The 27,793-nt window shown below is 42.6% G+C and overlaps 1 protein-coding gene across 2 annotated transcripts in view; it reads right to left on the bottom strand.

The window, feature by feature from the left end:
* The window catches only part of erfl3 (Ets2 repressor factor like 3), a 39,750-nt gene extending 12,742 nt beyond the window's left edge, over window positions 1–27,008 (bottom strand). Inside the window, exons 1-2 of one of the 2 annotated variants that reach the window (XM_027147623.2) lie at window positions 26,362–27,008; window positions 1–181 (exon numbers count right to left, since the gene is read on the bottom strand). The exon at window positions 1–181 is cut by the window's left edge and continues 54 nt beyond it. In XM_027147623.2, coding sequence (XP_027003424.2) covers window positions 1–181; window positions 26,362–26,383 — 203 coding nt within the window. In that variant the 5' untranslated portion in view covers window positions 26,384–27,008. The remainder of the gene's footprint in view (window positions 182–26,361) is intronic. The other variant, XM_027147616.2, reaches the window with a different exon arrangement.
* Between the last annotated feature and the right edge of the window lie 785 nt (window positions 27,009–27,793).

Genomic DNA, 27,793 nt, shown 5'->3' on the forward strand with positions numbered 1-27,793 from the left:
CCCCACAGTCTGGCCACCTCGTCGGGGTCTTTGATGACGAACTCGCCGTAGTCCCCCTGCCATGCGATGACATCGTGGTACTCTTCTTTCCTGAGCAGCTCCAGGATAAAGTGCCACAGCTGGATCTGCCTGGAGCCCGGGCTGGACTCGGGCTTGTACGCCCATTCTGGAAAGGCGAACCCTAAAAGCACAGAGAAGACGATGAAAGATGACATAAATAAACGAAAATGCAAACATCACTCCGATTCTCTGCATCATCCTGATTTGAGGTCACGCCCATGCTTAGAGTAATCAGTCTGAGGTTGCATAAGGTTGATCGAGCCTCACGTAATCCCATAATCTCAAAAAATCTGTAGAGTTCACCAGGGTTCAACTGTTGAGTCGTTTCCTGTATCAGTTGGACTGAAGCTAGTCAGGTCTAGAGGAAAATAAAGCTCTCTTAAACGACAATAAACGCTGAAATATTACGTGAACAAGCACAGATGGATTCCAATACTGAAGAAAAAAAAAGGCAAATGACTCATGAATGACTAAAAGTCGCTGCTCGAATCGTGTGTGGTCCGAATCTCGATCGTTACGACTGTAATTCAAATCAAAAGGTTCATATTAACGTGCTCATCATATCTAATACATTATTGTTTCTATGGTAACAGCTGGTTCGCAGAGATTTGTATAGTGGACTCTCCAAATACGGATGCAACGGTTTTGGAAAGAGGTATTTAACCAAAGCAAAACGTACACGGCGAGGCTTTAGAGAAGGCTTTATTTACTTAACATTTATAGGAGGAGTCTCGAGTGTCAGTGCTTTGTAACACAAGGAGTGATTTTTCCACCAGAGGAAAGTCTTCAGAACAGAGAGTTTGAGATTTCCGAGTTTTCATGACAAGCCGAGCGATCTGAGAGGGGAAAAAACACTGCTTTTAGCTGTTATCTTACAGTCGCTCCGTAACATCGAGTCTATCTATAGACGATTAATGGACGCAAAGTGAGTCGTTGGCGTTAGAGGAATAGAGTACTTCAGAATGGCCTGTTGTCTTTTCTTTCTTAGAAATGTCCTAAAACAAACAGATAACTTGACCTCAATTATATAAGAAATGTACCATATAGGAATTTAGTCGTTTGTGACTACTTCAGAATCTCTAGACACAGAGTGTAACACTGGCAAGGCCGTTACAAGAGGACAGAAGGAGCCGGTGAAGTAAAGAGCAGCTGGGATGAAGAGCTAGCAGAAAACTAAGCACATCCTCCACACCCAGGTCATGTATACACACGTGCAAACACACGCATGTACCTGCATGCATGCGCAGACAAAAAACACAACCACACTGATTCACTGGTGAGCCTCTTCGCTTTGTTCTCTTTGTGAACTTCTAGTCCAGCAGATCCAGAGTACGCTATTTACAGTCTGGAAGTGAGGTTTTTCCATCCTGCTGTTTACAATGAAGACTACTGAATATACACAATGAGGAAATTCTCGGCTGGGTCGATGTAGAAATGTTGAGTTGGTTTGGGGCAAAAAAAAAAGGTTTCAGGTTTCAGTCTAACCATGACTGGTGTGCGTCCGTCTGGCACTTGATTACATCATGGTGTTGTGCTGTCTTCGGAAACTTTGCATAAACAGTTATAGCATGCAGACAATTACAGACGATGATTTGCATACTTGTAACAACCTTTCAAAAAAATTTGTTTAAGGTTTGAGAAACACTGGGGCTGGAGAGGCAGTCGGTAGCGCTGCGCTCCTGAAAAGAACATTCCCACAATCAGAGACATGACAAAAATATCTCGCATACCTTTATCTTCCATAACAGTAAGCTATAAAATGCTCCAAAATGTGCTGCTCCAGTATAGGAAAGTACTCAACCACTGAGTGCTGTAATAAGTTCACAGCCTGAACACAACCCAACAGAGTGAACAAATACGCAATTTCCCAACAAATGCATTTTTCATGAATTAAATTTAGAATATCAGCGTTCACATTTCCTTGTAATGTTGCAGAACGTCTGCAAAACAAGTTTGTTCCTGTTATCACTGTAAACAGTCACCAGCATCTTTTAATTTCCTCTTATAAACTGTTTCTCCAAAAAAACACACAGACGGCTCATCAAGTTACCCAGGTCCTCTGTCCTGGAGACTTTCCCATGGAGGAAAACCTAAAGATAAAGCATTTTGTCTGACTGTTACAATGTGCGGACACTGGAAACTCCTTCCAAATAAAAGCTAAACAAACATCTGCTGGCACTGTACAAGTCGTATATGATGCGTGTCCATATGTACTCTGTAACGGCGTCTGTGAAAGTAGTAACTATAGAAACGATTATCTATTAGTGCTGCGGTGACAGAAAATGAATCAGCGCCTTCTGGCCGAAATGAATGAAGAATTCATGTAACGAATATTAGATTAGAGCTTGTATATATGGGCATTAGCAGATCCACTGACACTGTACTAAACAGTGAAAACAAAAAAAACAAAAAAGCTGTGATTGCCCCTTTAAGAGGTCAAATGTGCCATGCCCCATAGATTTTGACAGGCACAGATCTGGTTTCATGTCTCTTACACACACACACACACACACACACACACACACACACACACACACACACACACACACACGTAAACGATCTCCACTAAGAAGTCTGAGCCAAAGTCAATGTCTGTCAAACTCCCTGATGAACAATGAAGAACAGACTCCTAAGTCACACAAGCACATACAGCCTTCTGGCAATGATGGATACCCTTACAGATGTGTAATTCACACACACACACACACACACACACACACACACACACACACACACACACACACACACACAAACACTTTCTCACTTTGTTGAACTAATAGTGCTAAAAAATCTTGTGTGGAGGCGTGATGCCTGATCCCATGCTTCTCTATGGGCACACACGATCACACACACAAACAGCTATTTGTGCTAAAGCATCCGAGACCGAGCTCAGCCTCAAGGACAAAACATCTCCGAGATAGGGGTGTGTGCGAGTAAGTGTGTGTGCATATTATTGATCATATTACTAACCGCATACAACAAGCCCTGCAGTGCTGGTGTGTTGATACCTGGAAACTACACACACACAGACAGACGGAGACTCTTGTAAACCTATGGCTTCATTATGAAAACAAAACCCTTCAGCATACGCATGCGGGAACTTGTTTCTGTAACTTGTGCTAAATGTTTGCGCTACATAAACACACAAAGCCGAACTGTGCCTTGGTGCCACTGCCAGATACAAACCCGTTTTGTGTTCCCAAAGCATTCTTTCCTTACCTATTGTATGTAAAACACATCTACAAAGCTGTTGTTGGTATCCGCTGAAACTAAATCCCAGCTGATGGATAGCCCTGGAGATGGATTCCCACGTCAATATCTTGTGATTGAATCACACCGTCTGACAACACCATCAACAACCCATCCTCAGCATAGGTCTAAACAACCAACTCGGGTTCTCTCCTCGTAAAGCTAAAGTGTCTCGGTCAGGTAGGTTTCTGTTTTACAAAAGAAGAAGCTGACCTTTGTTCTTCAGAGCCCACTTGTTCTTGTCATCTTAAGATTGGCCTACCCTCTCTTGCCCTTGTGCAACTGATCTCGAATGCAACTCCAAGACTTCCCAAGTTCTCAAACATCACCGCTTTCTGTGTTCCCACCATTGCATCCCTGTAGCTGCCTGCATAAGACTTTGCCTGATTTGCCATAAAAACAAATCAGATTGACCCACACCAATATACAGCTGAAGGTCTGTGGGTCTTCTCCAAACTCCCGGTAACACGAAATTGCCTGAAATGTCTTTGTATGCTGTAGTATATCACAGTTACCCTTCACTGGAACGAAGAGGCCAAAACTTGTTCCAGCATCACAACGCCCCATGAGCAAAGCAAGCTCCATAAAACATGGCTTGCCAAAGCTGGAGGTTCCTGCACAGAAGCCTGACCTCAACCCCGCTGAACACCTTTGGGATAAACTGGAACGTTGATTGCATCCCAGACCACTTCAGCGGTCATTACTGCCAGACCTCACTAATGGTCTTGTGGCTGAATGTTCAAATTCCCACAGCCACTCTAAAAATCTAGTGAAAAGCCTTCCCAGGAGAGTGGGGGCTATTGGAAAGGGGGAACCACCCCGGAATGGAAAAAAGAAGAATACACATATGAATGTGATCATCAGGTGTCCAAATACAGTGTGTTACAGTGTACCTGAAGACAAATATCAACCCCCACTGTGCACCATGTTCCCTGGACTGCACCCACTATCCATCAGGGTACAAAAATGGTTTTACTAGCACACAAGCATATTCAGGTCCCTCTGGATAAGGGTATGAGATGGAACAGTAACTTAATGGTCAGTAAGCTTGCCACGAATATCCGAGGTTGGGGGTTCGATGCCTGCCTCCTCCCTGTGTGTGGGGTATTCCTCCAGTTACTCTGGTTTCCATCCCCAGTCAAGACATTTGTATTGTAGGACTGGCATCTCTAAATGGTCTGTAGTGTGTAATCGTGCACAGTAATGGTTTGGAACCTGATCCAGGGTGTCCTCTGACTAATACCACGAGTCTCCTGGGACAGACACAGGTACCGTGTAACCCTGGATGAAAATGGATGGATGAATAAAGCAAACTACTTAATTCTATAAATGTAATAACAGTTTTTCCAAAATTTCCAATCTAGTTGTATTTAATTACGAGGTTTTTTTTTGGGCTTAAAAAAAAACTTGCATGTTGTTGGACGGTGGTAGACAATTGGAGAACCCTGAGGAAACCTATGCAGATAGGGAGAGAACATGAAAAACTCTGCACAGACAGTTACCCAGGCTCAGTGGCAAAGTGAAGAACCTGGAGCAATGAGGCATCAGTGCTACATGCTGCGGCACCATACCACCCTACTTCAGATGTTTATTAAATGAAGCTGATAATTAAGTTTAGTTTAAAACATCCACTCCTATGTTTAAGAAGAAGCCTTACTGTGAGTGAGAGATTTATTCAGTATTAGCTCATGAAGTTGAATGTAAAGTCTAGTTCTAACACTGTGCGTGAGGCGGGAATATGTCGTGGATGGGACGCTAGGGTTTTCGAATAAGGATGCGGATCATGACAATCATGAGGTCACAAAAAAAAAAAAAGGTCAGGATGTTTAAAATGTTTCACGATTTCATAAACAGAAAAGGAAGATTAGAGTTTGTCTTGGAAACCTGATTAACAGGAAAGTTTTGGCTCTGATGTGCCATCTAGTGGACATCGCTTTAATCCCCCAAACGTACACGAGGTATGCAAAGTTATACCCCAGGCTTTAATTCTTATTAGTGAATTTACTGATACTCAGTAGAAATTGATTACTCATATAAGAATAGTTTGCTTTTAGTGGCTGTAGATTGTCCGGTTCTGCATAGAGACTTAAAGCATGCTATGTGTGGGTAAAAGTATATGCAGCAGTGTGTATTGTGTCATCTGTGAGAAACTGTGGTGTGGTGTGGGGTGTGGGTGTGTGTGTGTGTGTGTGTGTGTGTGTGTGTGCACGCAAAGCTTTTTAATGCTCTACCAGAGAGCTGGGTTGTGAGTGCAAGAGCGTATGACCTCATCCCCCCTCCCTACTTAACCTCGATGACCTCCAGCCCTTCTCTGTGTCTTTCTGTCTCTGGTTTTCCCCCCTCCCCACCCTCCCCAAGGGGGAGACACAGGATCCTTACCACAGAGGAGAAGAGGACAGATCAGAGCGCACACACGCGCACCTCATCAATAATTCAAGGAGCCGTCTTCACTCGGGAGTATCTGAGGGAAGAGAGGGGTAATCTCTGCCCTGGGACATTAGCGCGTTTTGTCGAGAACAATGATAAAAGTTGTCGTCTAATAAAATAAAAGTAGAGTAAAAGAAAAGTAGTGAACATGCAGAGAGTGATGGAATGAGACAATATAGAGGAGGAAAAGAGAAGCAGCCAAGAGGGGCCTGGGGTGGGGGGTTGGGGGGAAAGGGAAACAACGGAGGAGGGGGTAAAAGGGAGGGATGAGATCATAGCTTGTCTCCTAGTCTGTTGTCATCCAGGTCAAATTGCTCCTCTCTCTCTGTCTCTCTCTCTCTGTCTCTCTCTCTGTCTCTCTCTCTCTCTGTCTCTCTCTCTCTCTGTCTCTCTCTCTCTCACTCACTCTCTCCCTGTCTCTCTCACTCACTCTCTCCCCCTCTGATGCCTCATCCAAGTATGTAAATCCAAGAATGCTGGCTGTCCGAAGTGCAGTGCGTTTTTTTTTTTTGTAACGCAGAACGTATTTGAAGAATGTTGAGCACTCGAGCATACGGCAGCGTTGTTCTAAGAGGAAGCGTACCCATCGTGCAGAGTCTGTGTGTTTGTGTGTGTGTGTGTGAGGATTAGCGAAAAGCAAACTGATGACATGAAAGAGTTTCTGTCAGGCAACACAGAGCAGCGATTCACCGTGGGGAGAAACTGAAGAGGACAGCTTTATTCCCCTCTTTGTCATTAACGCTAGTAGCAACTCTGTGCACTTAAATTCCAGAGGCGTGTGTGCATGTGCATGTGTGTGTGTGTGTGTGTGTGTGTGTGAGAGAGAGAGTATATGGGCAGGAGGTGGGAGGGTGAGGGAGAATGGCTTCAGTAGCTTGACTCTTAACACCTCAGACTAATATTATTGCAGATAGAGAAAGTTTGTGGTAGGAAAAAAAAAGAAAAGAAAAAAAAGAAAGAAACTTAATTTAATGAAATTTAATTATTTAAATTTTTATTTGACCATCTGATGCACAGATAACAGAAGTGGCTGTTTACTCTTTGGTCGTAGGACCCCCATGATGTAATTAATTGCATGATTGCAATTCATTCTCACGCGTTTTAAATAAACATCAACTTCCTAAAAGTAAAACTTCATGAATATTTAGAAGGAGTAAAAGAATAAAGCTGCAGGAGTCGTGTTCTATAGCTACATACAGAAGGTTGTATTGCTACGTAATGTATCTATGGCTACATAAACGTAGAGTATATTATATGGAGATGTGGTAGCTTGTGCTTAAGATGTTAGACTACCGAATGGACGGTTGTGAGTTCGAAACCCATGTCCTCCAAGCTGCCGGTGCTGGGCCCCTGAACAAGGCCCTTAACTCTCAAAAGTTGATGTAATGTCTGCCCAATGCCATGAATGTACTGTACTATAATGAATAAGAAGTTACTTGGGATTGGTGAACTGAAGAATCTAGATGAACCTGACATTTTCTGTTACGAAGGAACAAAAACATAAAAGAGCGCGATGAAGCTATAACATCACCTTTCTGTAATGCAGACCGATTAACATCGTAAGTTGAATGCTAAATAACACTCCCAGTGTGTTATGGCCTGAACATATTTCCATTTATTCAAATAATAGACAGTTTTACTCAAAACAACTTAAGTGAGAACTTCATTTCCCTGCGTGTTTGTTTGTAAAAGAACACAGTGTTCTGAGTAAACTGAAACGGCGGTGATAAACACTGTACTGCTTTTAAGTATCGTGATACAATGAACCTGCCGTATTGTTCGCCCCCTCCACAGCATGTTGCTGAAAAAAGGCTCATGTGTCAATGGTGAGAGGACAGAAAAGATAGGAGATGTGAAAAAGGGAAAAATCAGAACCTCTCACTGACCACAGTCAAAACCACAAGCACATTAAAGATTCATCAGGGGGAGAAAGAGAGGGTAAAAGAGTAAACCGAGTAGAGGGAAGGACAGGGTGCAGAGGAATGGAGCGCAACGAACAAAACAAGGGCTGAAGAGATCCGGTGCACTGCGCTGGAGCGTCTGCGCTGGCGATGACGGCACGGATGTTCTGTCTTCTGCTTCTGTAGTGAACGTTTGTTCACTAAAAAAGAAGAAGAAGAAAAAAAACAGAATGTACCCTTAACCTCAGAGAGTGAGCGAAGTCAATGAATACACACGAGTGCAACATGCGTGAGGGAGAGGGAGAGGGAGAGAGAGAGAGAGAACACACAAGAGAGAAGAGAGAGCGAGAGAACATGAGAGAGTGGGAGCCAGAGGGAGAGATGGCCTTGGAGATCCAAAAATAAACTCGCACACAGGGGTTATTGTTTGACAGTAAAGAGAGAGACAGAGACGCAGAGAAAGAGAGAGGACAGGTGGAGGTGGACAGGTGGAGGTGGACGACAGAGGTGAAGGATTTGCTTTCACACCTCCATAACTTTATCACACTTGCGCACTTCTCCAATAATACTGTTTCGCACTGCACAAACTCTTCGGGCCAAGGACAAGCAGCTAACAATACATTTCTGAATGCATTGGGAGAATGTACAATCACTGCACACACACACGCACGCGCACGCACGCACGCGCACGCACACACACACACACACACACACACACACCTCTTGAGTGTTGCGAGTTGCGGAGGTGAAAAATATTATTCCATAGAGTAGAGGCAGTCCCAGGGCTCGGTGTGTATTTCTTTTTCGGCTCTTACGCTCCTCCTTTATCCTCATTAGCCCTCCATACATCCATCTATCTATGCAGATCTCTAACACTCATAACACTTATCCCTCATGACACTTCTCCTCTCTCTTTAGCAGAAACATCTCTCATGCTCACTTTCCCTCGCTTAGTCTCTCTCTGTCCCTGGGTAAAGGTAATGAGCTGGCAGCCAGGTGTGAAATCCAAGAAGTTCTTTGTCTCGCAGAAATCATGTGTGATCTGCTCTTAGTCTGAGCTCGATTTATGCTTACGTTAGCGGCGCTTCTAAACTGATTCCTGCTCTTGAACAAGTGATTAATTGGACACTTATCTCAGAGTTTATGTATTTACACATTAATATAGTTCTGGTGTGAACTGGGCTCACTGTGCAGCAACTCATAGTTCCATCAGCCAGGTTTCTTCGCCCAGTCTGTCTTCCACTGCATGACTTGCTGTAAAGTGTGTGTATGCATGCATGCATGTATGTGAGTGTGAGTGTATGGGTCGAGGTGTTTCCTGGAATGTGTCACACTATAGTGGTGCAGGAAGTTAGCAAGCCTCCTGCACCACCACATCAACTCTGCTTCCTGTGTATGTGTGTGTGAGTGAGTGAGAGATGGTCTGAGGGAGTGCATGTGACTCGCAGCATCTGCACAGAAATGTTTGTCACGCTTGCTTCGCCTACTGACTCTCAGAAATCCACTAAAACTTTAGGTAGCGTGAACATGGAACACACAAGGTACACTCGGTACGAGGCAACGTTATAAAAGACAATCCAGAAAAACAACTAACAGACCGTGTGTGTGTGTGTGTGTGTGTGTGTGTGTGTGTGTGTGTGTGTGTGTGTGTGTGTACATGTGCCAGCGCTGACTCAGTGCGTGAGCGTGTTTGTAATTCAGCCTTCACAACGCAAACATTTCTCTCTCCCTCTCTCTTTTCCCTCACTTTCTCTCTCTCTCTCTTGGACACCGTCTCATAGCAACCAGACACTTCAGGCCTAAAAATAAACTCCCAGAAATGAACAGAACAAAAAAATAAAACATAAATGACAATTAATCCTTTCAGCCTGAGAGCCAGGCCTCAAATAGAGCAGGTAGGAGCAAGAGAGGATGCAGAGAGAGAGAGAGAGAGAGAGAGAGAGAGAGAGAGAGAGAGAGAGAGAGAGAGAGAGAGAGAGAGCTGCCAGCAACAGGTATTTTGTGAGCTCACTGCTGTTCTGATGTATGAAAAAAAACTACATCTCTCCACCAAACGTACAGACACGTAGTACATGTACTGATCTACTTAATTTGATTAATGGTGATTTGTTTTTCTGAAGGAGACGTCGCGGTCATCAGGTGTCATCTTTCAACAAATGAGGTTCAAATGATCCGTAGTTATTTTTTTTTTACATAAAAAAAAAATTTTTTTATACATAAAAAAAAAAATTGCACGTTAAAACGTCTCGTATTTTCAGACTGCAATTTGATCTCTGTAAGATTCTAGACATAATATCTGTGCCATATTGCCCACCCTGAAAAGACACACACACATGCACATGGACGCACACACACACACACACACACAGACAGACACAACCTGCTTGTGTGTATTTTTGTGTCTAGAAGCAGGTAACCATCCTGCCTGGCCATACTCCCCTGCTCCAAAATCCCCATGACATCACCCCAAGTGACTGAAAGCCTCTGTTCCCCAAGCAGGTACACCCAAAGCATACAGACGAGAGAGAGAGAGAGAGAGAGAGAGAGAGAGAGAGAGAGAGAGAGAGAGAGAGAGAGAGAGAGAGAGCGAGTTGCACACAGGCCATAGACTGTAAGAGGTCGTGTACTCCTGATGGGGTTATATTTAGCTGGAGTATCTGAAGGACACAAACGCAGATGCAGACACAGACGCACACATGTGCACAGACGCACACACGTACGCGCACACGTGCCTCTGCGACATGTTACAGATCCAAAAATAAAAAGATCTCGGTAACTTTGACTGTTGCCTGATGGTCTGATTTGTTTATTTTTATTTAAAAAAAAAAAAAAAAAACGGAATGGAACCTGATGCGCTGTTTCACTATTGTAGTCGATCCACCTCAAGGTTTGGCATGTTGTGAATTCTGAGATACTTTACATTACAACCTGCTCAACTCAGCTGTAATGAGTGCTTGAGCTACTCTAACCATCTTTTCAGCTCGTTCATTAAAACGGTGTTCGTGGACACAGACATGAGTTATGCGGGGTCATATCATCAGGTAACTGAATGAATGTGCAAGTGTTCAGGTGGACCTTATAAGATAAGATAAACCTTGATTCGCCCCACAATGGGGAAATTTCACCGTTACGGCAGTCCAGAGTAATAAAATGCAAATATATAAAAAGAACGGAGACCTAATATAATATACAGTATGTACAAAACAAAACGTAAAAGATGTATATTGCACACGGGTAATATTGCACGTTTGTCAAAATGTCTGTTATTGCAGATAATGTTTACAATACTTTGTTATTTTTATTATTGCAGGTAAAAACAGTAATAACGGTGTGTATTATGGTGACTGGTTCACTGGGAGCAGCTTTGATTGTAAAGTCTAATAGCAGCAGAGAGAAAGTGGCCAGTCAGTGCACCAAGTCTGAGCAGATGTTGGCACAAGATCAAGATATTTCAAAAAAAGTAAATAAATCAAATCACCGCAGATGAAATCTGCTTTATAACAACAATCAGTTTTTGTAACATCACAGCCAGACTGGTGTGTGTGTGTGAGAGAGAGAGAGAGAGTGCGAGATATACGATTTGTTATCACCATTGTGCAGTAAACCACAGAAACATTTTGTTTCCTTCCCACTTTTATGATCACTCATTTGCTTACTAGGGCCTCACACACTTTACTACACACACACACACACACGAGACGTTTAAAGCATGTTTTTGTCACCTCCGTCTTTGTTTGTGTACGGCAGCCTGACTTGCGTCTGTGTGACGTGTGACCGTCCAAAAATACCCGCTCCTCCGTTATCTCCATCTCCCCATTCCTCACCCCTCCTTCCTTCACCTCAATCAATTCCCCTCTCACTCGCGCTCCCTCTCTTCCTGCCATTATTTTACCACCCTAATTTTAGAGAGGGGAAAAACGCTGCTTGTATCTGTTAACCACGGCAACAAGTACATGTGAAACAGAAAAGAAAAAAAAAAAAGAGCGAGACAGGAAATTTAAAGGGGTGAGAGAAAGAGAAAGAGTGAGAGAAAGAGAGAGAGAGAGAGAGAGAGAGAGAGAGAGAGAGAGAGAGAGAGAGAGAGAGAGAGAGAGAGAGAGAGAGAGAGAGAAAGTGATTGTGGTAAACGTTGCCCAGGGCGGGACATTACCCGGTGTGAGTCTACTGATAAACATGAGCTGATCTGTGAACCCATGTTGTGATGCGGCCTGTCAATCCTCTCTCTCCCTCTCCCCCTCTCTCTCTCACACACACACCAAATTTACCAGGCGCTACAGTTCATTAAACAGAGGTAAATGAGTGTACTGTATATGTGTGTGTGTGTGTGTGTGTGTGTGTGTGTGTGTGTGTGTGTGTGTGTGTGTGTGTGTGTGAGAGAGAGAGAGAGAGAGAGTTAGTGAGCTGTTAAATTGTGTCTGTTAAAGCTGCTTATGTCCTGCTGATCTTTCTTACGTAACTCTCCCCTCACTCACACCATGGGGTGGGTGGGGGTGAGGCCGGTCTGCAACAGTGACATCAGTGTCTGTGTGTGTGTGTGTGTGTGTGTGTAAGTTCACTGGGCCTCCAGATTGTCCCAATAATCTCTGTGTATCAGTTCTGTGATAACCCCTCTGTGGTCTTGCACTGCACATTATACACTGATGTGTACTCGGATTATAATTCATTACCACATCTCTCCATCTCCATGTGTTTTGTGTAGGAGCTTGGAAATGGTAGTTATCACTCAAAAATAAAGTAACACGGCCGTCCTTTTCTGCACAATACAGTGGTAGGTGAGCTAAAAGACATGCGAGTGATCTGCTCAGGGGGTTTGAGCTCTCTGGTAGTAACTGATGGCATCTTTAAACCCCACACCCTCCTCACAACATAACCACACTTCCTGTACCTGCTGTACGGGAAAAAATGGAGAACGCTTGGGGTTTGTTAACTTGAAAGAAAAAAAAAAAAACAAGAAAGAAAAGTGAAATCAACCTTCAACGAAGTGTCTAATCTATGTGCACTAAAAAAACCCACAAGTTTCCACATTTCCCGAAGCAGCTCCTGATCGTCCGCCTTAAATTACGGTGAGTAATTTTATCGATACTGTTATATTCAGTATAGGCAGAAAGATGTTCCACGTATTGGCAAGCGCCACAGAAAAGTCATGTAACTGATATACCAGGATTAAAGGCAAGCAAACGTGTGACAAAAAGAAAATGCGAACAAATCTAAACAGTAACGAACTTCACCCGGTGACATAACGGCGGTCAAATCATGTTCATCTTAATAAAACGTACTGAAATACCATTTAATAAAACACCACTGAGTAATTCAGCTGATTTTGATGAGTGAGAGTCTGATAATGGTTTTTTTTCCAGTGTAGGCAGATTTCAGGAATTAATTCTGACCATCTTGGCAGTAGGTCAGTCACCTTAACATATCTCTCTCTCTCTCTCTCTCTCTCTACTGGAGCAAATAAATTCTACTGCATTATGCAAGACACCAATGATGTAACTACGCTCACAAAATCGCCACACACACAGACACACACACACGCCATTGCACAGCAGCCACACCATAGCAACCAACATGCCGACTACGAAACCAAAACAGACTTTAAAACCAGTGCAGTTACAGTTGCCCTCTCTCTCACACAGACACGCACGCACACACGCACACACACACACACAAACACACATACACGTTTCTGCTCCTGTGTGTCTAAACCCGGTGTTGGTAGCCCACTAAGTTTGGAAAAAAGGAAGCCTGCACATTAGAAACACATTAAGAGCCCAAAATATCCTTAGAGTTTTATTTAAGGTTTAGACCGTGGGACCGTGTGTTCATATAAGCTGTTCTCTTTTCAATTAAGGCATTCAGACTCCCAGATTCCATTTCAAAGCAGAGAAATCTGATCAGCTAGTAACTGGAAAACCAATAACCTATGGTATGAAAACACACACTCAGAGAGAGAGAGAATGAGATTGATCTGAGTGAACTTTCAACACTCCATGCATGCTGCCTGTGAATATGATTACGTAACAGGGTACAGAGGGAACAGTGCTTAATACACACACACAGAGCACAGAGCAGTGAGGAGAGATAATACGAGCTAAACCGCCAACACGCAAGCACATGTCATGCGTTCAAAGCGCAGACAGAGAAGTCCTAGACAGTATGGTATAGAATTGCAAAACAGCACAGGGATTCCCCAACACTGAAGACCTTTACACCATGACCACAGGAACTGCTCCTGTCTGACCGCCTAGGAAGTGCGGATTTGTTCCTTCTAACAGAAACTAGACCTGGTAATAATAAAAAAAACAAAACAAAAAGACTAATCAGACAAATCAATGGTGCTGATAACCTGCAACGTAAAAAAAGTAACCCTGATACATGGGTTTGGGGTTAGTCCTATATTTATACTGAAATCCTGTCATTTACTTTTTTAGGGTAGCTTTTATGTGATTTCTTTGTTTGTTATTTATTTTATTTTTATTCTTTGTATGGTTCGTTTAAGTGTCTGTAATATTATGTGTATCTTTTAATTTAATCTTTTATGTCATGCGCTTTGAGAAGCTACTTTTAAAGGTGCTATACAAAATAAAGTTTATTATTATTAGTATTATTATTATTATTATATTTCTTACTGTATTAACTATTTTGTCTTTACTTGTTCTGATATATTATAGTTCTATAGTAACGACTCATTCACAGGGATTTCTAAAGCAAATGTTCAAGTAATATAAAACGAACGATGGACGTGCTGTTATTCAAAGAAAGTTGTATCGTCGCTGACATTTTTTCCCTAAAGGACGAGTTTGTTTGTTTGGAAAGGCGTCTCTGGTGTCAACGGGGCCAGAGGAAAAGCCGTAAAGGGCACTGAGTAACACGACAAGCCGCTCTGTTACTGTATCGATTGTTTACTGCTGTATAATGAAACTGCATTTCATCGGCCCTGTACTTGAACTCTGCACAATGACAGTAAAGCTGAATCTAATCTAATGCAAGTGATAACGGGAAGCAATGCGTTTTATGGACATCCGCAACATTTAATGCAACTTAAGATAAATTGAGATTGCTGCCAACTGGCTGTGTACAAGAAGAATAAAACACTTTATAGGAATAAGACTGCTGTTGATTATTATTTTCCTGTAAAAGCATCTCGGATTGTTTTAGTCCTTATATTAGGGCACTTTATTGAACATTATCTTTTACTTGAGACACTTAAAAGGAGGACAATTTAACAACAATCTCTTAACACACACACGCGCACACACACACACGTTGGCGCCCACAAGCTCAGCACAGTCATTTATGAAAGTACAGCTTACACACACACACACACACACACAGACACAGACACACAAACACACAGACACACACACCTAGGTAGGTGCTATGCAATCAACACAATCAGCACAGTGCAGATAAGCTGTCTGTATCCACTCAACTTGTTTTGGTCTGTATGATCCACAAGTAGCCTCGTGAGAAGAGAATACACCATGCCACAAAATCGCTAGAGGAAGAGATTCACAGGCATCGTAATGAAAGTCAATATAAGCAACATGGAGCGACAAGGACTCATTCCTTCTTCAGTAACTGCTTTATCTTGGTCAGAGGATTGCCCTTGCATAAGACACCAGGACATCTCAGGGCAACACTGACACACCCACCCCTTGGGGCAATTCAGCATATTCCTCCTACCAGCTTGTTTTTGTGAGACTGGAGGAAAAGCCCTAAAACTCCAGGTTAAAAATATATTTCAAAGATAATATTCTAGAGATTTGTAAATCGTGGCATTGTCTGTTTTAAGATAAATAACCTTGTAATATCACACACAGTTTGGTGCAAACATGTGATCTCAAAGCTGTGAAGAGTCGAAACGACTATAAACTAACGTGTGGTGCTATTTCTAGTCAAAATTGACTGAGGTTTTATTCTAGGAAAATACATAAATCGTTTTTGATGGTCGAACCTCATTAAGATCTGGGAGATGGGAATTCCATGATTTGTTGAAGGCGTTAAAGGCAGGACTAGCTTAACTACCTGTGAGAGTTCCTGTAGTTAACACAAGCTCAAACTACAGCGTCAGTCAGGCTAGTGCGGGCCTCTGCTCAGTCTACTTGGTCATAAGCTTTAATCCCCTTAAACAACAATCACTCTGTTATGTAGGCAAGTCCTGAGCCGCCTCATGCGGCCTGCGTGTGTGTGTGTCTGTGCGCGCGCTGTGTAAACGGCCTAACCATGTCTGCGGCTATAAATGGCCCGGTTAAACCAATTATGAGCCGAGTGCGCTGGTCAGAGTGCGCGCGTGCACACGTATGTACAAACCATCCAGAAGTGTGATGCCTTGTTTAGTCCAGATTTACACTGCTATAACCCTGACCCGAGAGAGAGAGAGAGAGAGAGAGAGAGAGAGAGAGAGAGAGAGAGAGAAAGACAGAGAAAGAGAGAGACGAGGTCATTCGGCTTGGTATGATAAGACGTTCGGTTCGGAATGATAAAAACGCCCTTGAAGTGTTCGGAGCTCTGAGCAATGCGCGAACATTAACGTTTAATGCCTTTGCTTTTCTCTAAATACAGCTGTTCCGTTTTCCAATCCATTATCTATTATTCACCACTGCGTACATTTGCTCTTCTCTCAAAGTGCCGAGCGTCTCAGACGTCTGCTTTTATAAACCGTGAGGTCAAATACTCGCGAGCGTCAACACACAGAACCTGGGAGAGGAGAGTGAGACGATGAGTGCTGATTATTCAGTGTGTTTTCAATCGTCCGTCGTATTCGATCGTTTCGAGCACGTTCTCAAAAAAACAGAAGAGCAAGAGAGTGCGTAATGGAAGAGGAGACGTCACTTGGGTATTTTGGCGTGGACTGGCGACAGATCGTGAAATGATGTGAGCACAAAAACGGGTGCGGGAGCGTGTGTGCATGCTCAGGGTTAAAAAGACGAGGGCAGAATCGATGCTTGAAAGGCTTTGCTCCACAGGGACTCGCATCAGCACGAGCACACACACACACACACACATTTACTTTTACTGTGGTGCTGCTATGCTTTGACAAAGTTTCTGTACAGTGGAGTGAGACGTGTCCAGTGCAGAGTCGCTCATATTAGCTGGAGGTTATATGGACTTACACTACAGATGAAGGGCTTTTAGAGACTTCCTGTTATAATGGCAAACATCTTACACATCTCTCTAGAACTTCTTTAAGGTACATTTAAGGTACAGTTTCGCTGTGGATCGTGAGCTTTTGCCTGCTTTCTCCAAGGTCGGTTTTGCGCTCAGGTCTTGTTGAACATTTGATGGCTTTGAAATGAATTAGGATTAAAAGTAGAATGAATTCAGAAATTGTGCTGATGCTCTTAATCAGTAATAAGCTACTCAGAGATTTTCTCTGCACCGTCACCTCTGTCTTGCCTTTTTCTTTTTCTTTTCCTGAATTCGTGCCGCAATGTAAAGCCAAGCACTGGGTGGTTATACAAGTCTATAACCAACACTGAAAAACTTCACTTGCATTTAACAGGAGAGATTTTTTAGGACAAACATGCGAAAAGGTTCGTTTGTGTAATCTCTCATTTTAGTGGGAACTAAAAACAAGGCCATCCTTTAGTTTTTTAAAAAAAAAAAAGAGCTGAAGTTGTTAAAAGTCTGCACTCAGACTTGTCGCTACGTGTTCGGAGTCTGTACATTAAACCAATGTAGACCTCTGATTGACGCAATCAAGCATCTTAGAGAGAGATCTACCAACAGAGCAGCTTCTTCTCTTCCAAAAAAGTTGTCGTTAAAGAAAAGAAAGAAAGAAAAAACACACACACACAATGCAAATGAAACATAAAGCAAAACCACAGGGAGTGACTGCAGACTCGGTGCCGCGCCAGACAAACACATTTCCAACAGTAACGTTGAAAAAATAAAAAGTAAACAATAAGGTTAAAAAGTAGGGAAATATCGATATTGGTGAAATGTGTGAAATGAACTGGAACACTTTTTACTCTTGGTCTCCTGATCTGTACTTGTGTGGCGATCGAAATTCCACAAAGGAACTTGTCAGACGGTTCCTTAGGGAACGTGTGCTCTGAGAAGCCTGGGGCTGGGTAAAGAACGACAGCACTGCAGACAACAGATGAAAAGAAGTAGTTCTGAAGAAGAGGGAAAAATCCCCCCCACCCCACAGCTTTTAATGTAGCAGTGGCTGATAACTGTGCTTATTAAATTAGTCCTGCTGCTTACTGACATTCATCACAACTGCATTAACTCTAGTTTAACACACCTGTCCTGGACGTCGCCGTACGTAATATAACAGAACAGGAACCTGAACACGTCACACATGCAGCCTGAACACCTACTCAAATCACACACTGACTGACTGCGAGACAAAGAGACAGAGTGATGGAGAGAGAGACAGCCTGAGAGAGAGAGAGAGCGAGAAAGAGAGAGACAGAGAGAGAGAGAGAGAGAGAGAGAGAGAGCTCAAGTTTTAAACGTGTTCTCACATTCCTGACTTGAGGAGGGAAAGGGTAAAAAGTGATGGGGGAATGGGGGAGGGAGAGAAGCAGAGAGAGAGAGAGAGAAGGAGGGAGGGGGTTAAGATGGCGCCAGACAACATTTGAATTCCCGGCAGTCGACCACACACACTTACACACACACACACACACACACACACACACACACACACACACACACACACACACACACACACACACACACACACACACACACTTTTTTCCTTTGGTGGTATCTGTTACGGCGAGAGAACAGAAGAGTGTATGGTGACTTCCCCTTCGGAGATATTATTAGAATAATGTTCTCATATCCTCACACACCCTCCACCATCCCAAATGTGCCCTACACACACACCCCTAACACACACATTCCCAGATAAAAACAGACTGCAAATATGCCAAGAGTGTCGGCGCATGAAAGCTTGTGGAGAGCAAGTGACAGAAGAACTGCAGCCGAGTGTGCGTGTGTGTGTGAGAGAGAGAGAGAATGAGCAAGAGTGTGTGTGTGTGTGTGTGTTATACTCTTGCAGGAGCAGAATGTCTCGAACACACTTAGTACATCTGATCACGCCGTCTCTGTGTGCGTGTGTGTGTGTGGCACAAAAGGCCTTTCCTGGCCTTACTCTGTCTGCTTGTTTGGAGTTTGGTGCCCTAAAAAAAACATGCCCGCTTTAACACACTGCAGGTGTTTCACTCGTGAGCAAACCTCACGACAACACACATACACATACACACATCTGCTGCGCACTGAATTTCATTACACTCACAGTCCGTGGGCCCAGACAAGAGACCCCAAACATGGAAAACACCAGCACACACTGAACAAGTAAAAACTCCAACAAGGTTATGTCTGTGTGTGTCCCACGAGACGGCAGCTTTTCCATGAGTGAACTGTAATGTGCGAGGCGCTCCATGTGTGTGGAAAAAGTGTGCAAGTTATGTGTGCTTATGTGCACAAAGCTTTTCCTGGAACAAGTAATGCAGCACAGGCTGGAGTGATTTAAACGCTGAACAGGAATGTGGGAGGGCCACGCTCCGGACCAAAACAGATCACAGTGTGTGTGTGCGCGCGCGCGTGTGTGTCTGCCTGCACACGTGTGTGGTTTCCATGTTTGATGAACCAGAAAATGTTCAATTCCTTACTGATGTCAATAACACCACAATGGCCCTTATTCAACAATAAATGTTTTATTCCTCAGCAACTTTTCACTGATGACTATTTCTGTTTTCTTAAACAATGACACGTCATACGGTTTAACCGTGAGCGCTAACAGAATGTCTGTAAGAGAAGTCGTTCCCTCACTGGTCTGGGTTCGGTTGGTCTCTCATGAAGTGAAAAAGACAAACATAGCTCTAGTGATGAAACTAAAGGCTAAGCTCCGCTGTGCTGAAGACTTTCCTGTGTTATGGGAAACCGATAGAAAGCACGCAGTGCCGAGGACTACTCCTCTAGCGATGATAAGTAAACGTCACGACATCCCTACGTTTTCCTTGTTAAATAGCTATACGTCCTTAATCTGTTTGTCATTGTCCCTGGTGTACAGGTCCATGTGAAGGTGCAGAAAGGAGATCATTAGGACAAGCTCATTAATAGCTACCTGTGCTTTGAAAGAATCTCGACACCATAGTCAGAGCTGCTATTTAGAAAGTTCAGCACCTTCTGATCCAATCAGAATATTCATCATCATAATGTAACATCATAATGTAATGTAACATTCATAATCATTAGTAACTTAAAGTTCTATTAATGTATAACATTAATATCAATAAAGCCCCTAAAACACTTCAAGCTAGTCTGCAAATGTCCCTCAGATCAAACACTGGTTTTGTCACACACACACACACACACACACACACACACACACACACACACACACACACACACACACACACACACACACACACACGCACAGACAGACAGACTTTAGAAGCTGCCAGATTTTCCTCTGTTGATAATTACTTTGCAGTTTCCAAAGAGCAGGGAAGTCAAAGTGCACTAAAGCAGCTGTGCTGGTGCGAGCAAAGCCGTTTGCCTGTGCGACATTTGTACTCAGGCAAAGCAGGATGTTTCCTGCTCAAATGACAAATACATTCATATGACATTTCAAAGAGACAGGAATTTCTGCTGGCCAAAGAAAAAAAAATTTTTTTTAAAGGGTTGAAATTTGTCTTATAGAAAGAACCGAGTTAATCAATAATAATCTTGTTTAAAATAAATGGTCTGCGGTGTTAATTGATGTTTAATTCTGGCAAAAAAAAACCTTTTCACTGGGATTCTTCATTTCAGTGAATACAATAAATAAAACACTGGGTGCATAGCACTACTGTAGTCACCTGGTATTCTGTGAAGTGTAATAGTACTGTTATTAATAACTTATTTAGGAAATGAGACCGTAAAACACGCAGTATTGTAAACTTTACTGTCAAACTAGCTACCGAAAACATGAAGCTGCAACAAAGCTTTCTGTTCATTCCATTAGTTCTGTTACTTAATTATTCTAGTTTAAATGGACGAAAAGCAGAGCTTCCCACAATTTTTAGCAGGGCAGAAGTGTGAACCTGAGGTAAAGCTAGGCATCGCTAGCTAACGTTAGACAAGCTGCATCGCTAATATCCGCTAGCTAGGCTATCTTTTAAGCTTGCTTTCCTTTTGTCTGTGATGTTCAGGGCCGTGACTCAATTCAGTGTCGGTGTAAAATAAATAAGCCAGGGTCTTTTGTTATGACTTTTTTGACTCAACATGTATAGTATTTAATCCAAAGAAGAAAGGTTAAGAGAACATGTTGCAGTCGTGGCTTTTACAATGTAATTATAAATACAAAAGTACAGCACAACATATCATTACAGTAAACAAACATTAGGAATATTGTAAATATTCATTTTAATGGTTACTGTTTATTATTAACCGATTCTGCTGTCGTTACGCTTGTGGAAACGTATTCTAATTTTTCATCAGTGTGCACTTCAACCGGACAGGACGGGCATTTTCAAATACCGCATGAGAAAAGTTTTGGCTACTCATAGTTTTACTTTTAGAAGTTGATTTATTCACTTGATTTATATTTATCCAGAGAGTTACAATTTGGACTTAGCAGCACACACGCAAGAGTTTGACCTGTGCAGCCTACAAACCCTGATGTATGTATTTGCTAAACAAAAGCCTATATTGATTACAGCCCTTCGGCATGGAGGACAGTTCTCTGCACTCTCTCTGCTTCACGGATGAAAGGTCAGAATTCTTCCTCAGTGTTGCATACGGCAGACACACTCATCACACATGCTAGCAGAGGAAGATTACACATTGTGCACTCTGGTCGGAAATGAATAAGGATGAGTCAAAGCGTTAACTCTTCTGGGAGAAATATAAAACAGCTTAGTGCTAGTGCCGCTGTTACAACTTTAAAATGGCTTTCGGCGGTAAGTTGAACAATAAAGCATGCCATCACCTTGATGTTTAATCACCTGTTGAGTGAAAACAAAGATGCTGGCTAGACAAAACAACTCAAAGACCTTCTTTCACTTTCTCTCAGGTTTGCAGTGGGTTGAACCACTACGGGGTTTATAAAGTCACGATATTTCAGTGTAAAAACTTCGCAAATAACTATACCATAAAACCATGAAACTAGGCTAAAACTTTGTGTAAGGTTTATTTATCTATTGCACTGTTAGCTAGTTGACTCATTACTGACATTGAAACTGTCCACTAATCTGTGTTCATACAGAAGCATTAACAAAAAATATCTTGACTTACAAAGTTGAGATTTGTAGGTTTATTAAGTCCACTATATTTACTATCGACCCACTTTCAACGTGGACAGGAGCGTTAGTCGCTGTACCGTGCATCATACCGTGCAGTCTGAAGCAAAATGTGCTGAACAAACAGTAAAACTCAGACAGAAATCTTCAGAATGTCGAAAAAAAAAGAAAAGAAAAACAAACTCCTTTTGAAGGTTATGTGAAGATAGGTTGGCTTCCCACCAGCCAGACATTTCCTTAATGTCTCCTCATTGCATTGAGACCTCAGCGAGAGCGTTCATTATCGCCGCTCAGACCGAGTGGCCGTGATGAAAATGAGCTTGCGCTAGTGACATCACAACCATAAATAATTCAAAATGAGTTTCCCATAGGAGAGAAAGATAGTGTGAAACTTTACCAATGCTTATTTGGTTAAAAAAAATTAAAAAATAATAAAAAGTGAACACAGTTTTAAAATGTTTAACACCGTGCACGTCTGGTAAACGTGGCATGTCCAAAAACTTACACAGAAGAGAACATTCACACAAATCCTGACTTTGAATAAGCGTACCTGAGGAAAAGTTATGGTGTTGGATTGTATGATTATTTTACATTATATACAAACTTAAACAGCTGCTACAGGAAGTGAAGTCACACTGTAGTGAGATGTGTAGTGATGAGAGAGATGGGGGAGAGAGACTGGCACCAGGCCATCGCTGGACATCTAGCACGTGACTAGTGTATATGTGTGTGTTAGAATGTAGTGTGAGGGGTCAGCGAGTCTGGGTCGTAACAACACACACGCGTATGTGCTAGCCCCCACTATGTCCACACAAAAAGAGTCTCTGTGTTCCCTGACAATCCATAAATGACACCAACACATGGATGAGCTCCCGGTTCACACTGCCGTAATAGATACACACACACACACACACACACACACGCACACAAACCCTGTTACTGTGCATACACACGCCCCCTATTGTTCTCTCTTGTGAAAAGTCAGCAAAACACTACTCAGCCAAAGAGATGATCTTGCCCATGTGAGTTTGAATAGTGCCGGCATATTCACCAAACCTCTATGAGAGAGGTATGAAATAACATACCACATTAAGTTTTAACACTGGCATCGGGATGGTTGTGAAATCCCACCAGTCTCAGAGAACCACCGTTAGGCCCTTGGGCGATGCTACCCTTCAACAGTTTACCTATTTGCCTGGACTTGATTAACTTCATCAATGTTCGGTCGGATAAAAAGTTTGTGTGTGTGTGTGTGTGTGTGACACTGACACAATGGGACTTCATGGTAACAAAAGAACAGCATGACGGGACATCTTTATTTTTTTTTTTTTAAAGACTTGGATGAAAGAAGAAGAAAAAAAAAGCCGTGTACAAATACAGATCACACACAACACAGCTTGTTGAAAGGGTACATCAGCATGTAAACAGAGTGAGAGGTGAGTGCTGATAGCAAACTGGTTCCATCCAGAGCAACAGCTGCACATCACGCTATACACTAAAGCTTGAGCTTATCGGACTCCGAATCTTTCTGGACCAAATGAACACGCTGATCGTTCAAAACAAATTGCATCACATATGTTCAGTGCACAACAGCCCTGTAAGAAAGTATGTACATAAAGTATAACCTAGTGTCCCACACACGCATAGCCAAAAGTAATTTGTCGAATACAGCTGAAGAACAAGTCTATACATACATCGGACTGTGTGTGTCCGTGTTCGTGTGTAGGTAAACAGTCAGAGTCAACATTCATTAACAATGCCAGTAATTAGTAGGATAGGTTTTACTAATGGCATAGGCAAGCGGAGATCATTTTAAGCCGAAGGTCATCTTAAGGCCCAAATTCCCTTTTATACTTTTTAAAAAAAAAAAAACTAATTAGTAACTTCACATTAAGGAAAAACACATGCGGTGAGTAAAACAGGACAATTATCCCTACCAAGCAGTGCTGGCTAATGTCTGCATTTAAATCCTCATCCTTAAGATATGAAATCATGAGGCTGGCTTGTCAAAGTGTAATTACTGCATAAAATAGCATGGATATTAAAGAGCCCATCAGAGTAGAAGGAAAGTGTTAAATGTGCATCTCTTATTGACCGTGATTCGTGTGGTAAAGGCTTTTGATGAAGAAGTGTTTTTGTTATACACACACACACACACACACACACACACACACACACACACACCTTATCAGGATGTACAACCCTGAAAATAACAAATTGTCTCAGCCACCTGTTGCCATGGAAAACTCATGCTTTCAGAGAAAACCCTTTCACCGCAAAAAGACGTTCGACCTATATTACTGTGGGTGTGTGAACCTACAGGTAGGAGCGTGCACTAAAGCAGTACTCAAAATCTGATAATGAGAGCAGCCACATCCTCTTCTCAGTACTGTATCACTCACACACTCACACAGAGCACTTAAACTTCCTGTGGAACTATTGGGGTCACGATGTGGCCCGCGGCGTCAGAGATCGACAAAACCACAATGCACTCGTAGTAGCTAGTGGTGACTGACTCCGCCGCTTTAACAAACATAACACCATGACATCTACAGATAAATCAGCTTTAAGTAGTGGCACTCTGCTTTCGAACAAAGATCATTAAAATCTAGTTTGTTTGTTTTTTGACTGAACACTTTTGGCTTGGTAAGCCGTTTCCAGACAAAAGCTTCGACTAGATTCAACATCCAAAATGAAGTTATTCACCTTTAAAAGCCAGTCACTTGAAAGTTATTGTGAGAAACCAAACGGTCAAATTAAATTATAAAACGCAGAAAACAGATTTATTAAATCAGAGGCACCTTAAACTAAATTAGCTCACATTTATTTATCAGGTCTTTGTAAAAAATCAGCTGCGGTGAAATCTATAATGCAAGGCCAACATGGAGACAGAAGTGGGTAAACAAACCAGGCTACCGGCTGGATAGTGATGTGTCTCTGTGTGTGTGTGTGTGTGTGTGTGTGTGTGTGTGTGTGTGTGTGTGTGTGTGTGTGTGTGTGTGTGTGTGTGTGGCGTTGCTGAAGACCAAATGTGCACAAAAGTATAGAAATAAATTATGGGTTTTGGCTAGTGTTCTTAGCATTAATTAGCTTCATGAATAATTGTCATAAAGATGTGTTCACAAGGATGTGAAGACCAAGAGGTGTGAGAGAAAGAGAGAGAGAGTGTGTGTGTGTGTGTGTGTGTAAGAGTGGGGAAGTGGGTGGTAAGAGTTGTTATAAAGGTCACAATCAGTTAGACTTCTGACGTAATAACCTGAAAAAGTGGCTTGTTTGGTACCTTTGTGGTGTAAAAGTGTGAAGGGGTACAAAGGCTGACTCCCAAATGGCTCCCAATAGTACAAGTACCACCCTGTAGAATTCATTATCTCATACGTTATGCCGTGTATTTAAGTAGGAAGGCATTTGGAATGCAGCGTCGGATTCCTAAACATCCCACAAAAGCGTCCTGATACATAGCAACTAGCTAGCTCAATTTCTCAAGGGGAAAAAAAAATTCACGCTAACTTGTCCAAACTTGAGCCACCACAATCTCACAGGCTAGCTAAAAATTCCGAAAAGCAAAGACGTAAAGACGCAGATAATCACAGTTTAGAAAAGAAATAATAATAAAAACAAAAAAAAGAAATACAAGATAACCACAAACGTGTCGACTAAATGTAGAAAACGATGCTAATTTAGCTTAAGAAAAGTGAGGAAAGAGCGAGAGAGAGAAGCTCTTTGGCCGTTAAACGGTTAACGGCTGGAATCCATTTGAATGTGTTTAATTCAAAGCTCGCGCTCGTTTTAAATGTTTGAAATTTAAAAAAAACAACCAAACAAAAAAAACGTTATCAGGTCAATAACCGTATTTATTTACACTGAAAACCCTGCGGAGGGGAAAAGTACCTGGTAATTTAATCGCTACCCGCGTATGTGTGCGCAAAGTTATGGCGGTTCAACAGGTAGGTTCAACTCTAAACCCTGATGAAGGCATTCAGCGGTTCTCACCAAACACGACATCAGTACTTATTTTAACCGAGGCTATATCACCAACACCTCTTACCTGTAATATATACATATTTAACATGTAGACCCTTCAACCAGAGCTGTGCATCCGAATTGGATTATTGATAAAGTCAATAAAGTAGAGCGCCTGCCATTTTATGGTTCAACGAGTTGACAACAGCGTGCACAATAAGGCGGCTGTGTTGAGTCCTGAACACTGAGCATGCCAACACAGGACCTGTGCTGATCTATGGGACAACATGAGACCAACGAGGTGAATCCAGGGAAACCGAGCTAAACGTGATTAAATGTCCACTCGGAGCATTCAGACGTGTCCCGGGTTTGTTATTGTTCTAACTCGCATTTAAACCCAGAGTGTTGATCACAGATATGAACCTTTACTAGTGTGAAACGTCTGACTGTGAAGAATCAGCAGAGATTTTGTCTGACTGACTGACTGATGAAGGAGAAATGGTGGTGGGGGGGAAAAAACTTACCCGTTTCACCGGGAGTTTTCATGTTGTTTTGTTTCAGTCCCGTTCGGCAGAGGGCGAGAGTCGGAGTCAGTCACGAGTCACAAAACAACGAGAAAGAAACTAAAGTTTCAGTAAAATGTGCAGCTTCCCTCGGGCTCGGTGGTGTTTAAGTCTCTCTGAGCAGGAAGCGGCCGCACACACAAGACTTTTGGAGAGTGAAGAAGGTCCACAAAAAAAAGTGTATGTGTCGAGTTTCCCGTCCGGATCAATAGCGTCCCGTCGACAGAGGAACACACGCCGCACCAGCTCCGGGTTTAGTGTCGCGCTCGGTCACGCGAGTCGGCGCGCATTCGAACATTTTCTTTTTCTAACAGCCAGTTCGTCTCCAAAAAGGTCGCCACCGACTCGCAGTAATTTAGTCAGCTTCCCACTCCCTCTTTCACACTGACTTTTTTTTCTTTTCTTTTTTTTTCTTCTTCTTCTTCTTCCTCCTCCCACCACACATACACACTCTATCTGTCCTCCCCCATTCCTCCTCCTCCTCCTCCTCTCTCTCCGTCTCTGGTGTCGTGTTTCTCCGCCCGCCCACACCGAGGAGGAGGAGGAGTGAAAAGGGGGCGGGGTCACGATCAAGTCCTCGCCCGAGTTATACACCTCCTCTGAGCGTGAGCGTGAGGCAGCGTCGCCGACGTGCGCGTTGTCGCCATGGTGACCGTCAGCCACCGTTCGTCCGTGATGACGTTATCAAATCCGCGTCCATACGGCTACACTCTGAATAGACGACGTGCTAGAGCTGCGTCGTTACGTCGGCAACGTCAAGCAACAAGTGCATTTTTTTTTTTTTTTAAGCAATTTCAGCTCATACTAACTCTTAGCAACATTATTATTACACTTGGTACAGCTCGTTCACTCGTTTATACTGTTAAGCAGCTCTGGACTGAGTTCAAAATAATCCTGGAAATGATGTTAGGCTACAAGGAAGATATTAGGCCTGAGATTTGAAGTTTTGGGACATCTCAAGCAGACTGTAACCCACAGCAATTAAACCATAAATCCTTCAACATTCTGTAACAAATGACTGACTTGCCATTAGTGTATTAATTCAACCTGGGTTTCTACTTTCAACTTGGCTAAATAGCTCTCACGCCCATCACTTCCTTTAGGCTAGTCGTAGTTCAACGGACAAATTATGACAGCAAATATAAGACTAGAAGAGTCTTAATCTGAGTGATTTATATCATGAAAAACACTAAAGTGCTGCAAACTGCTGGCAGAACAACAAAGCAGCTAGAGCTGAACAGAAGCTGATTTAAGCCATTTAAATGAAAACACTTTTGGCCTTAGGCAGGAAATGAAAATAAACACATAACCATCTTACTTAATACTGTATAATAGTGTTGAGTACAAATGTGTGAAAAGCAACTGTGTGATTCCTGTATGATCATTTAAATGT

Source organism: Tachysurus fulvidraco, chromosome 3 (assembly GCF_022655615.1).
Source record: "Tachysurus fulvidraco isolate hzauxx_2018 chromosome 3, HZAU_PFXX_2.0, whole genome shotgun sequence".
Taxonomy (NCBI): domain Eukaryota; kingdom Metazoa; phylum Chordata; class Actinopteri; order Siluriformes; family Bagridae; genus Tachysurus; species Tachysurus fulvidraco.